Consider the following 12,587-nt stretch of genomic DNA (forward strand, 5'->3'; position numbering starts at 1 on the left):
GAATATGTGGATCTGAGTCCCAGATTTTTAAAGTTATTTCTATTAGCTGAACTTCGTCTCCAATACCAATATTACAGTGGATGTATTTGTCTCATAAACAGTGATAGGGACAATGTAAAATTTTTAAGATGTTTGTTACTATACTTAAACCTTTGCTTTGATTTTTTTAAGAATTAAGAATAATATGACCATTTCTCATATTTGGCACTCACTGTTAACACTACAACTAAGAGTTAATGATACCAATTCCATTTTACAATCATAACTCTTAATGTTTACTGACAGGGGTATCTTTTAGTTATTTGTTTTCTGGGAATTAAAATTGTACACTTAAGCACAGAAATGATACTTAATAGTGTAATTTAAAACTTCCCAATATGACTAATTTAAAATATCTTGTATCAAAACTAAGGAAGATAGTGAAATGATATATTTCAGGCTAGAACCTGTGATGTATGTCATGAATCTGTGTTTTAGGTTTCCTTTAGTAGTAGGTTCACTGCCTACTTTAGAAGTCATCTGCTACAACCTGGAGTCACATCACCCCAGCCATGTTCTGGGATAAGGGTCTAAATTGATATGGGTGATTGTTTTCAAAACTACAGATAAATCAGATAGTTGTTTGTTTGTTTTTTTCCTAAAAATCTGCTAATGGCTTCAAGAACTTTTTTGTATTTCTATTGTGTCAAGTTCAAAATCAGTTCTTCAGCTGATTTTTCTCAACAGTTGGTAGAGAACAGATTATTCTTTTTATCTTATGATCAAAGATCTGCAGTGTTGACTGTTGACATTTGCTGGCCTAAGTCTGGATACATTTATAGGTCCCAGCATGTTGGGGCAATAGAGAAAATATCAAAGACCCTTGAGATCATCAGGGCAGAACATGTAGAAAAATAGGAATCGAACTGGTTGATAAGTTAACTCTAAATGTATATCTTAAAACATTTTTAGAAGATTATTTTAATAAAAATTATAAAGTACCTAAAAATCATGATAAATAATATACCACTTTCTTAAATCATTAAATATAATAGTAAATATTATGTATAATTAAATAACATTTTCAGCAAAAATTGAGGATTATATATATTTCAAATTTATATTTAAAAACTATGTGTTTTTAACTTTTAGTGAATGGAACATTTTCTATACAGATATGTTGAATTTGTTATAAAAATACTGAAAGAAGCTCATGGAACTTTTGCAAATAAGCAATACCCTAAACTCTACAGGAGACTTTTCATGATATAAATCTTTAAAGTAGTGTTAAGTCAATGTAGGAACAAAAATTTTTCCTCATCAAAAATGCATATGCTAATAATAACATAAGTATTTTTAAAAGTAAAGTGAATAGAAGATAGTTTCATTTAGTTTCCCTTCACTAATTCAGAATTTCTAGAAAGTTAGAAACTATGTTATTTCTTGAGTAATCCGGGGCTGAGGGCTAAGTCGCTTCAGTCATGTCTGACTCTTTGCGACCCTATGGACTATAGCCCCTCTCAGGCTCCTCTGTCCATGGGGTTTTCCAGGCAAGAATACTGGAGTGGGTAGCCATTTCCTTCCCCTGGGGGTCTTCCTGACCGAAGGATTGAACACCTGTCTCTTATGTCTCCTGCATTGGCAGACGGGTTCTTTACCACTAGTGCCATCTGGGAAGCCCCCCTTGAGTAATCTGATAAAAAGAATTTCCTTCTACAAATTTCCAGATTCTTCCTTGCAACATAAATAAAATATTGCCTAAATCAGTGGTAAGCCTCAAGAAATATAGGATTCCTTCACTGTGTTCTCCACATGTGCCACAAAAAGTTTTTGTATGATGAAGGACTTTTATTTTTACAGTATTATAAATTGTGAATTATAATAGATATTTATAAACTGAAACATATTCATTTAAATATGTAGATGTTGATAGTCGGAAAAACACATTTCTTTAGAAAATGTCTATAAATCATCCATTTCCCAAAACAGATAGATTTTTCCACACAGTTTATTACTTTAGTGTTTAAAGTTATTCAGAAATAACTTTCAGAAGGGTCACCCGTAGTATTCAAATGTTGTTAGAGTTGACTACTTAACTTTTTCTTTCAGCTTAAATTATTTCTAATGTTCATGAAATAAACAAGATGTGGCTGATTCTGCTTACAACAGCCTACCTGTATGACCCAAATCTACTTTAGCTTTAGGTATAGGTATTAAATGTTAACAATTTATATACTTTTCCCAGAAAATAAATATTGAATAAGTATAATAGGGCTAGGCTAATTGATGCATGAAATCTGCTGATAAGAGCTAGTAATAGTAGAATTTAGCATTGCATGTATTATACACATTTTTTTTCTGTCCATTTGATCTCTAAAGTGATCATCTGCTTTGTTTGGAGTCCCACAAATCCCAGGACCATCTCACTTCTGGTTCTGTTAACAGATTAAGTTGTAACAATAGGACTAACATTTTTACACCTAGTTCAGTGTTACGTGTTATGTTCACTGAACTTCTAATTGTTATTATTTAGTCCTTTTTTATGCAAAAGCAAAAGCTTGACATTCTCCTCCTTCAGAATATGAGCCATTCTAATTGTGCTCTCACCTTTCATTTGACTTAATATGCGTTTTTAATAGCTATATTTTGATTCTTTTCAGGTAAATAAAAATGTCAAATTTACTGCCCAGGAACTTTATGACTGTGTTTCACAGGCTGAGTATCGGTAAGTCATGTATGTATGTATAGTCATATATATTGGAGAAGGCGGTGGCACCCCACTCCAGTACTCTTGCCTGGAAAATCCCATGGTCGGAGGAGCCTAGTAGGCTGCAGTCCATGGGGTTGCTAAGGGTTGGACACGACTGAGCAGCTTCACTTTGACTTTTCACTTTCATGCATTGGAGAAGGAAATGGCAACCCACTCCAGTATTCTTGCCTAGAGAATCCCAGGGATGGGGGAGCCTGGTGGGCTGCTGTCTATGGGGTCGCACAGAGTCGGACACGACTGAAGCGACTTAGCAGTAGTAGCAGTCATATATATATGTATGTAGATATATCAGAGTGACTTGCTCTTGCCATGTATAGCACTAACTTGGTGGTGGTGAAGGGTTCTTTTTATGTCTTCACTATACTATGTTTTTTTTTTAGCTTTTATAAATATGAAATAGTTCATACATATAAAAAAACTGTCATATAAAAAAACTGTGTGTATATATATGTATGCATATAGCAAGTTTAATTTTTAAAGTAAATTCTCAAGTTTAGGGATGTCAAGGCTCTTTTATATTTTTCAAAAATATTGAAGACCCACCCCTAAGAGCTTTTGCTTATGTGGGTTTTATCTATCTATATAGAAATTAGAATTGAGAAATTTCTAATATTTATTCATTTAAATAGGCTGTGTACAGTTTTCTCTGTTCATCTGGCATTTTCCAGTAATGAAATCATATATAAGAAAATAGGAAATTTTTGTTGTGCTCAAATTGTTCTTTAATGTATCAATGCTGTTACAATAAATTGTGTTCAAAACAAGAACCGTAGCAGAACGGACTGTATTCTCATTGCTGTGTAATATGCCAGTGTATCACTTAACCAGTTTATTTGCCATTTATAATTTGCAGATATATTTGTGTAGCTACAGAATTGTATGAGTGGACGCAATGACAAAGTTAACTATCAAGGTGGTTCTACTGGTAAAACTCTAGATTGATAAATATGTTTGATGATATCAAGACACTAGAACTGATACTCATACACAAATGTTACCAGGCAGCATAACTGAAAATTCATGCACTTGATTAAAATAAGTTTTCTAAGAAAATCTGAAGTCAGTTAGGCATGCATCATCTGTTATAGCTGAGGATGAAAATGATTTTTTACCCTAATCTTCAGACTACCGATTAATCAGTTATGTTCTTATTTATGGGCTTCCGTGGTGGCTCAGTGGTAAAGAATCCATCAGCCATTGTAGGAGACATGGGTTCAATCCCTGGGTCGGGAAAATCCCCTGGAGAAGGAAATGGCAAACTACTCCAGTATTCTTGCCTGGAGAATTCCATGGACAGAGGAGCCTGGTGGGCTACAGTCCATGGGATCACAAAAGAGTCAGACATGACTCAGCAGCTAAACAACAATCAACAACTCTTACTTATAGATTGTTACAGATAATCTACGTTTAAAGGTTTGTATACTTGAGATTTGGATCAAAAATATAATGTCTTCCAGTCTTGGTGATATTTTTGAAGGTGTTATGCTCCGTATATAACTTGGAGGGCAGAGTCCCTTACAGGATGTTCCATTCAAATGTCTAAAATTATTTTGACTTCAGCTTACTGTTTAAATATTTGGGAAGTTTTTTTGGTTTGTTTTGGAGAGGGAAAGGATGCAAGTGTCAAATGTTCAAAGTTAAAGTAGTAGTACCTATTTTTCTTTGTTTTCTTTGCCCTTACAATGCCAAGAATTTGAACTATGATATTAATTAATAAGCTCCCTCTTATATCCTGAAAGGATGATTTTAAAGAGAAATCCAATATGTCTAATGTCTTGAATGCATTGGAAAATGGCAGTTGCTGTTCAAGTGGGCTTTTAAAGTGAAGAGCTTTTAGATTTGTTACTCTGTTGTTTTTTTAAAATTATTTGCTATATTTTCAGTGAATGGTACCTCCCATATGAACCTCTGCTATACTCCACAGCTCAGTTTTCAAGTAAGTTGCCAGAAGACAGAGGTTCTTTTTGTTTCAGTAGTTCATACTAGACGCAGAGCCAAATGCAATAGATAAGAGGTAGCAAAGCTTCCCTGTGACTCAGAAGTGAAAACGGAAGAATGATTTAACTTCACTATATTAAGAAAAACAATTACTTAGAATGTCTGACTTTGGTAATCTTTGTTTTTGATTTGTGACATGTTGTGAAGGAAGAGGCTGTTGATGTGTTAACATCAAATTGATTGCAATAGGGAAGAAATTAAGTAGCTCAAGAAGAAAACTATTTTATAGGTTCTGATAAGGCAGGTAATTAAGGTTTCACATTGAAAGTGGCTTGGACCAAAATTTGAATTCCATGACACAGCAGAGCCTTGGTGTTCCTGTGTACACATCAGTGAGTGTTTTCTCTCTTCTGTAGTTTGTAGATTCTTTGTCCTAGCTTTTGCTCTTGCCAGTGGGGTCTGAGCACTGCTTACCCTGTGCAGATGAGGAGTTTGCTCAGAAAATCCAGGATGATAAATTAATAAGATTATCAAATAAATTACTAAATAAATATCTTGTGTGATATCCTCTATTGATACATATATGAAAAATAAGTTAGGAATAGTGTTTAATTCACTTTGCTTGACCTATAAATTCTTGACAGAATGTTCTGGCATGTTTACAAGACAAGTCTCTAAGGTCATTTTTCCTGTGTGAAATGCACATTGGTTTGTGACATCAGCTCCTTCAAGTACCTGGTATATCCAAATAATATGCTGCCTAAGGCACGAGTATCAGGAACAACTTTGTTTTCCTTATGGCAAGAGCTTTCCGGAATTACTGCTTTCTGAGCTCCAGGGATCAGCTCTGTGGTAGTATCACATTAGAGCTCTGGTTCTCTGAAGTGTGGTTCCTGGAGCTGAGTGTTAGCACCATCTGGGAACTTGCAAGAAATGCACTCTAAGACTCTAGCCCAGACCTTCTGAGTTATATGTACTACATTGTATTCCATTTTCCCTTTACTTGAGATGCACATTGCAAGTATTTAGAATCATTAAGAGAGCTGTAAAGCAATATCCATTGTACTCTTTTTCTTGTACCTAGAAAGGATTTTGGAAAAAATATTGGAGGTAGGGCACTTCAGTTCACTACTGCCATGCCACTTTGACAAAATTAGCTATGGAAATGAATTAGATAACTGCTGCAGTTATTGTTTATTGATTTGATCAAATTTCTGCTTATTTTGACCCATCTGAGATTTGGTGAAAGTTAATTTCAGACTCATAATAGGATGATTTAGAAAATCAGTGGCAGTTCTGTAGAAATTTCATGAACAGTACAGAATTGCAGAACTAGAAGCAATCTCCAGCCTTTCAGTTTTGTTCCAGAAAGGATTAGGAGTTGGGATTGTTTAGTTTGGCAAAGAAATAGGACCACCTGTAAGGGACATAAAATATCTGTACTGTTGGAGGAAACAGGGATAACAACTTCTTGTTTTGTTTTAATTTAGGCAAACAGCTTATAGATTTTTTTTTTAAGCCCAATGTAAAGAAAGAACTTTCTAGCAATTAAGAGATATCAGAATAGGTAATAGGCTTTCTCTCAGTTGTAAATGTCTCATCAGCGGGAGGTGAAAGCTAAGGTGAGAGAAGTCATTGGAGATGCTACAGATCAGTAGGCAAAGGTGTTAAGCAGTATCTAATATTCTGCTGTTCTGCTTCTAATCCATTGAGGAAAGGAACTCAGAAGTTCCTATCATCATAGTCTGGTATTGGCCAAACACACACGATGGTGTGTTTGGTCGATACTAGAAAAACATTTGATACTTTCCTCAGCAGCAATGACAACTTGATGCAGGAAGCAAAATCTGTAGGTGATAATCCATCATCAGAATGCTGCCTCACACAAATAAAGAAACTACATGCCACCAGGATGAAAGAGGGCATAGGGCTCACCTCTTAACTAGGAGGGGGAGGGAAAGAGAAGGAAGAAAGAAGAGGAGACGCCGAAATAGATAGAAAGTCTAGTTACTAAAAGAGTTTTTTTCCACATGTAGAATAAGTAATCAAGAACAGGAATAGGGACCTACCCTTTTTATTTCACTTTTAAGTTTATAGGAAAACATTTTACATCTCTCTGTTTTGGATCTCTTAGAGTCTTCCGAAAATCATTTTCTGAGTAGTTGTAAAGAACTGGCAAGAACATAACACTGATTTTAAGCCCTCTAAATATAGGAAATAGGTCTAGAGTAACAGTCAAAAGTCAGGTTTGAATCAGCCTCACTGCATGTTTTCAGGAAGTGAGGCCTCTCCAAAAACATAGTGTATTTAATATACTTTGCTGCCACTGTTGGCTCTCATCCTGTTCCTTCGGTTCCGATTCACTTCTTGTCCCTTTGGGCCCTGCATCAGGGGATCCAGGTGTGGGGGAGGAGGGGTAGTGTGCAAAGGTAGCTAGGAGTCCTTCCCAATACCCTGGAGGTGGCTCAGAGCAATCTTAGAAACCAAAGAAGTAATAGCAGTGTACATGCTGCTTAGTTGCTCAGTTGTGTCTGACTCTTTGTGGCCATTTGGACAGACTTCTCTGTCCATGGGATTTTTCAGGCAAGAATACTGGAGTGGATTGCCATTTCCTCCTCCAGGGGATCTTGCCAACCCAGGGATCGAACCTGCATCTCCCGAGTCTTCTGCATTCAGGCAGAATGTTTACCCACTGAGCCACTGGGGGCTTCCCAATAACCGTGTAACTTTCATAATAAAAATAACTGCTGTTTTCTGATGCAGTACTGGATACTGGGTATTCTTTGTGAACTTATGCAGACGACCTCTCAGTAGATTTAAATAGGTTTTCAGGGGATTTGAACTCTTGACACCATGTGTAATGGGTTGGTGCTCTAACTGATGACTCAGTGATCCCACAGTTAATAGGCCTCCTGTCAGCTTTTGAGATTCAGCTAAGCTTAATGTTAGATACAGTTGTGAGTAGTTGGGGCAAATATCAGGCATTTGCGACCTCCTTTCTCACTTCTGGTTTAGAGTAGTTAACTAGTATTCATCTGTTAATGTCTAGGTGATCGAAGTCAAAGCTGCCAACTTCCTGTTCCTGTCCAGTGTCTGTTCCTGTCCTCTTAGAACCCACTAGTCTTGCTGTCCTTCTAACTCCCAAACCAAATAAAACAAAAATATGTGATCTACTCTACAGTGTTCTTATTGGCAGCAGGTCTTCCCTGGAAACCATTATTCATGATTTCAGTAATATCCCCAAGATCATCTCCATGATAACTATCTAACAATTGCATTACTAAGTTGTTTATCCTGCCACGTTGTTTGGTTCATTGGAAGGACTGATGCTGAAGCTGAAACTCCAATACTTTGGCCGGCCACCTGATGTGAAGAACAGACTCATTTGAAAAGACCCTGATGTTGGGAAAGATTGAAGGTGGGAGGAGAAGGGGACGACTGGATGAGATGGCTGGATGGCATCACCGACTCAATGGACATGAGTTTGAGTAAACTCTAGGAGTTGGTGATGGACAGGGAGGCCTGGTGTGCTGCGGTCCATGGGGTTGCAAAGAGTCGGACATGACTGAACGACTGAACTGAAGAAGCCATTTCTCTAGGCATTTTTACTCTCAAATATCAAATAATATATTCCCAATCCCAGTGTTCTCCTTATGTAGTGCGATTTTTTCCTTTATCTTGCTGACTGTCTTGTAGTCACATGACGTTTCTTTATCCTCTAGGGAGAAGTTAACCATTGGATGCCGCCAGCTGACGGAGATGGAACATACCATGCAGCAGTGCAATGCCTCTGTCTCTGTGGAGGCCAGAACCAGGGGGTGGTGTGAAGACATGCTCGACGATGGGACTTAAGCACCGATTTGTAACTTAGAAGGAACTGCATTTGTCTTCAGGAACAACAGAGTACTTTTCAACCTTTTGTGCCAAACCTGAGAGACTTGCAAGAAATCTCATAGGTATAAAAAGATGATTGCCTAATACTGACAATCTCATTGAGCTTCTGTTGCATCCATTGTGGAATAAATCGTGGACTCAACTCTTCAGAAGTTGACCTTACCTCCCTACCTCTACTCCTAATACTGAGCCAACGTGACTAATGAAAGGAGAGCCATCTTTTTGGACATCTTAGGGCAAGAGCCACTGTGGCAGCTGAGGAAGGCCAGGAACACAGCATTAGCATCTCCCTCAACCCCAAATATGGGCTGGTGACCAGATACTTTCAAACCTCAAGAAAGAATTAGAACATGACCATGCTCATCATATTCCACAGGAGAAATTTTACCCTGGGCTGTTTTCTGATCAGACTGCCTTCCATGTAGACCGGGTGAAGTAATCACATCCCTTTAACTTCCCCCAAGGTAAGGGAAGTAGCATTTTTACTTCAGCTCCACCTTGCTACAGCCTCTTCTCTTCCCTGGGCTTCAGGGAAGAAGCTCTTCAGGAAGCTTCCAATGGGAAAAACAGGGAGACCCCTCTACTCAGTTTTCAGATGTGAAGCAGCGTGGATTTATGGGATCAGGTGGCAGTGGCTGATGTTTGCCCCTAGCTAAACCAAGTGTTTAATTAACTTATTTCATTATATCGGAAGTTGGAAATCCTTGTTTACTAAAGTATAGTATGCCGTTGTTAATACATTTGAGAAAATCTGATTTAGTATTCTATTATAAATGTTAATTTATTTTTTAAAGCAATAAATTATTTTTAGTGATTTTACTTTTCATCTTCCAAATTTTGTTTCTGAACTATGTACAGGTATGACTATAAAAGTGACCCTCTGATAGAAGAGAATTATGCGGAGTGCTTACCACCAGGAAGAAGGATCTGATGAGCTTTGTTTGCATAGAAAGCCACACCTCCTCCCAGGAGCTCAAAGTGCCCTCAGGGAAATGAGCCCTTGTAGAAGGAGAAGCTTCCAAAGTATCTCTGCTGTCTGCCTTTTTCCTTTTCCTTCCTCAGGAGCCAAGAAAGCATCCCCTCCCTTAACAAAAGAGCTTTCATCAGATTTTTCTTCCTCAACTACTTCTAGTTATTATTGGGTTTTACTGTTTGGGGTTTGTTGTTGTTGTTTTGGCGGTGCCTCGCAGTTCGCAGGATCTTAGTTCCCCAACCAGGATTAAACCCAGGGTCATGGCAGGGAAAGCACCAAGACCGAACCGTGGACTCTGTGGAACTCCCTGCTCTGCTTCATTACCTCCCTTTTTCCCTTTTATCTTTTTAATATGTTATACTTTTTAGGAAATTTCTTTTCACTCTGGTCATGACTTATTTCACCCTATACATGTGGATTTTAATTTTATCCTAGTCTTTGTGTCTTTCACTTTCTGCATTGTCAGTTTTCAACCTTTTTATTTAAATATTTATTATAAGATACAAGTGTTTTCTTCTTTCTAGTCTTATTTTTCTCTTTGGCTACATTCTTTAAAAAAATTTTAGTGTTTGTTTCTTTGAAATGTCAGATCTTTTTTGTTGCCTTTTCCTGATTTTAAACTTTCTGCTGTTTTCCCTAATAGTCCATTGCAGGAGTTGAGGGCTTCCTTTCCTCCTGTCCCCTACTCTTTTTTTTTCTGGGTCTCCTCTCTGGATTGGAGTAATTTAGTTGACGTAATGATCATTTAAGCACTCCCTTGCACAGAACATAAATTTGTTTTGATAGAAGATTATCAGATCTTTAGAACTTCAGGTTTTAAAATCTCCATTCAGTATGGATAGCTATTGTATTTTGTTTGAGGGGACTGATGAAGAAAATCCCATGAGGGGAAGAGCTCTTTGCATAATGCCTTGCCTTAGTGAGGAGCTGTGATAACTTTTTGATATGCAATACCCAAGGATAGAGTTCATGGAACCATTTTACACCAACCTTTCCTAGCTTACTTCCACAAGATCATCTTATTTCCTTCTAGGAAGTACCTGGTTTGAATCCTCTGGTTTGCAGCTGCCATAGCTCTTCCAGCATTCTGAGCCAAAGAAAAGTTGGCTCAAGAATGTTTGTGTCCTACTGGGTCTTCTTGTTAGGACCTACAGTGGGCAATTGGAACTGCACAGGGTGGAACCTCTCAGATGGGTTCATTTCACTTTCCTATCATTGTCTTTGCCTGTCATATGAAAGACAGGGGACACAAGACCAAACTGAAACTTTATTTCCTTGATCTTTTGGCCATCATCTTGAAAATAGAAGTCCTTTCACCCTCCCAAGGTTGACCCACGATTATTTAGTGTCTTGGTCTCCCTTAGACTTCCCTGGTGGCTCAGATGGTAAAGCATCTGCCTACAATGCGAGAGACCCAGGTTCGATCCCTGGGTTGGGAAGATCCTCTGGAGAAGGAAATGGCACCCCACTCCAGTACTCTTGCCTGGAAAATCCCATGGACGGAGGAGCCTGGTAGGCTACAGTCCATGAGGTCACAAAGAGTTGAAGACAACTGAGTGACTTCACTTTCTTACAGTTCATATTCCTGATGTGACATCTCCTCAAGTTCACCTACCTTTTGGAGCCTTTTAGCTCCTACTGACTCATCCCATGAATTGGAATGAATTTACCTTTTTTTCTAAGAGGGAATGTATCTCACTATTAATGAAATGCATCTTGCACTGAGGGATGCTGCCACCCGTACTCCTTTTCTGATTCAGATCGGATCAGATCAGACTGACAGCCCATTCTCCATCCAGTTGGTGGATCCTTAGGCTATTTGGCCAAAAAAACAAAAAACCCCACTCCAGGGAAAACAAGCAGCTGCATGAGCGTGAGCAGAATCTATAGCTGTGAACCAAGAAAGGAAGGTGGTAAGACATTCAGATCTCAGGTACCACCAAGGCTCAGTATTCCTAACTGCGATCTAAACTGAGTCTCCTAGCCTGTGCAACTTGATGGCTGACTAATGGTTGTAGGCAAAACTACATTAATTTGGGATATAACCCTTGCATGGCCAGACAGAATGAATGGTTCCCTGATGTGATTTCTAGTCAGGTAAAATAATACTAACATGTCCTAGCCTTTTTAAAAAGCCTTTTCTTTTAAAGGTTTGGTTAAGCTAGAAAGACAGACCCTTTCCAAGTGTACAATTTTTAGTTCTGTCAGACACCATCACACAGTAGCTCACATATGAGTTTCAACTGCTCCTTAAAATTCCCTGGTGCCTTTTTGTAGCCAACTCCCATCCCCACCTCAGGAAGCCACTGATGTCTCCTGTCCATGTAGTTCTTTTCCGGAATGCTCTGTAAATAGAGGCTTTTCACTTAGCATGAGGCTTCTGACGATCCATTCGTGTTTTATCGTGTTTTTATTCCTTAGTATTTCATTGTATGGATGTACCCTTCTATCCATTCAACTGTAAGGATATTTGAGTTTTCAGATTTTGGTGATTATGAATAAAGCTATTATATTCATACACAGGTTTCTCTAAGAACATGTTTTCATTTCACTTGGATAAATACTTAGGAATAGGGCTACTGTCTCAGAATATTTAACTTTATAAGAAACTGTCAAACTTTCTAAAGTGTATCATTTTGCTTTTTACATTTTCCTAATGATCAATGATAGTAAGCACATTTTCATGTTATTATTAGATTCCATTTATCAGAGTGTCTTTTTCCAAACCTTTTGCAGGATGTTTCAGTTCGTCTCTTAAATTTTTCTGATTCATTAAAATTTGGTATTCTGTGTTCATCTTTTTCTAAGCTAAAATTATATTAGTCCCATTATTCTCTCTGAGCAAATGTTTTGGCATCTATTCAGACATATGCCCTTTTTAGATTCTTGTATTCCTACAAGATATCAGCCCTAGACATACCCAGCTTAATAACTGAACTTTGCTTCTCACCCTTATTCAAACCCCCAATAGAGTACTGAGCTTCTAACAGAAAAGCCTAAATATTTTGTTAGCTATTGTGCTAGTAAAAGAAG

General features: G+C 37.8%; 1 protein-coding gene across 7 annotated transcripts in view; it reads left to right on the plus strand.

Annotated features, from left to right (window-relative positions):
- The window catches only part of SWT1 (SWT1 RNA endoribonuclease homolog), a 112,538-nt gene extending 100,462 nt beyond the window's left edge, over positions 1–12,076 (plus strand). For 6 of the 7 annotated variants that reach the window (XM_055582938.1, XM_055582934.1, XM_055582936.1 and 3 more), the window contains 2 exons: positions 2,640–2,704; positions 8,410–12,076. In XM_055582938.1, the coding sequence (XP_055438913.1) occupies positions 2,640–2,704; positions 8,410–8,539 (195 nt within the window). In that variant the 3' untranslated portion in view covers positions 8,540–12,076. The remainder of the gene's footprint in view (positions 1–2,639; positions 2,705–8,409) is intronic. The other variant, XM_055582939.1, reaches the window with a different exon arrangement.
- Positions 12,077–12,587: the final 511 nt, after the last annotated feature.

This window comes from Bubalus kerabau, chromosome 5, assembly GCF_029407905.1.
Source record: "Bubalus kerabau isolate K-KA32 ecotype Philippines breed swamp buffalo chromosome 5, PCC_UOA_SB_1v2, whole genome shotgun sequence".
In the NCBI taxonomy this organism is placed as follows: Eukaryota; Metazoa; Chordata; class Mammalia; order Artiodactyla; family Bovidae; genus Bubalus; species Bubalus kerabau.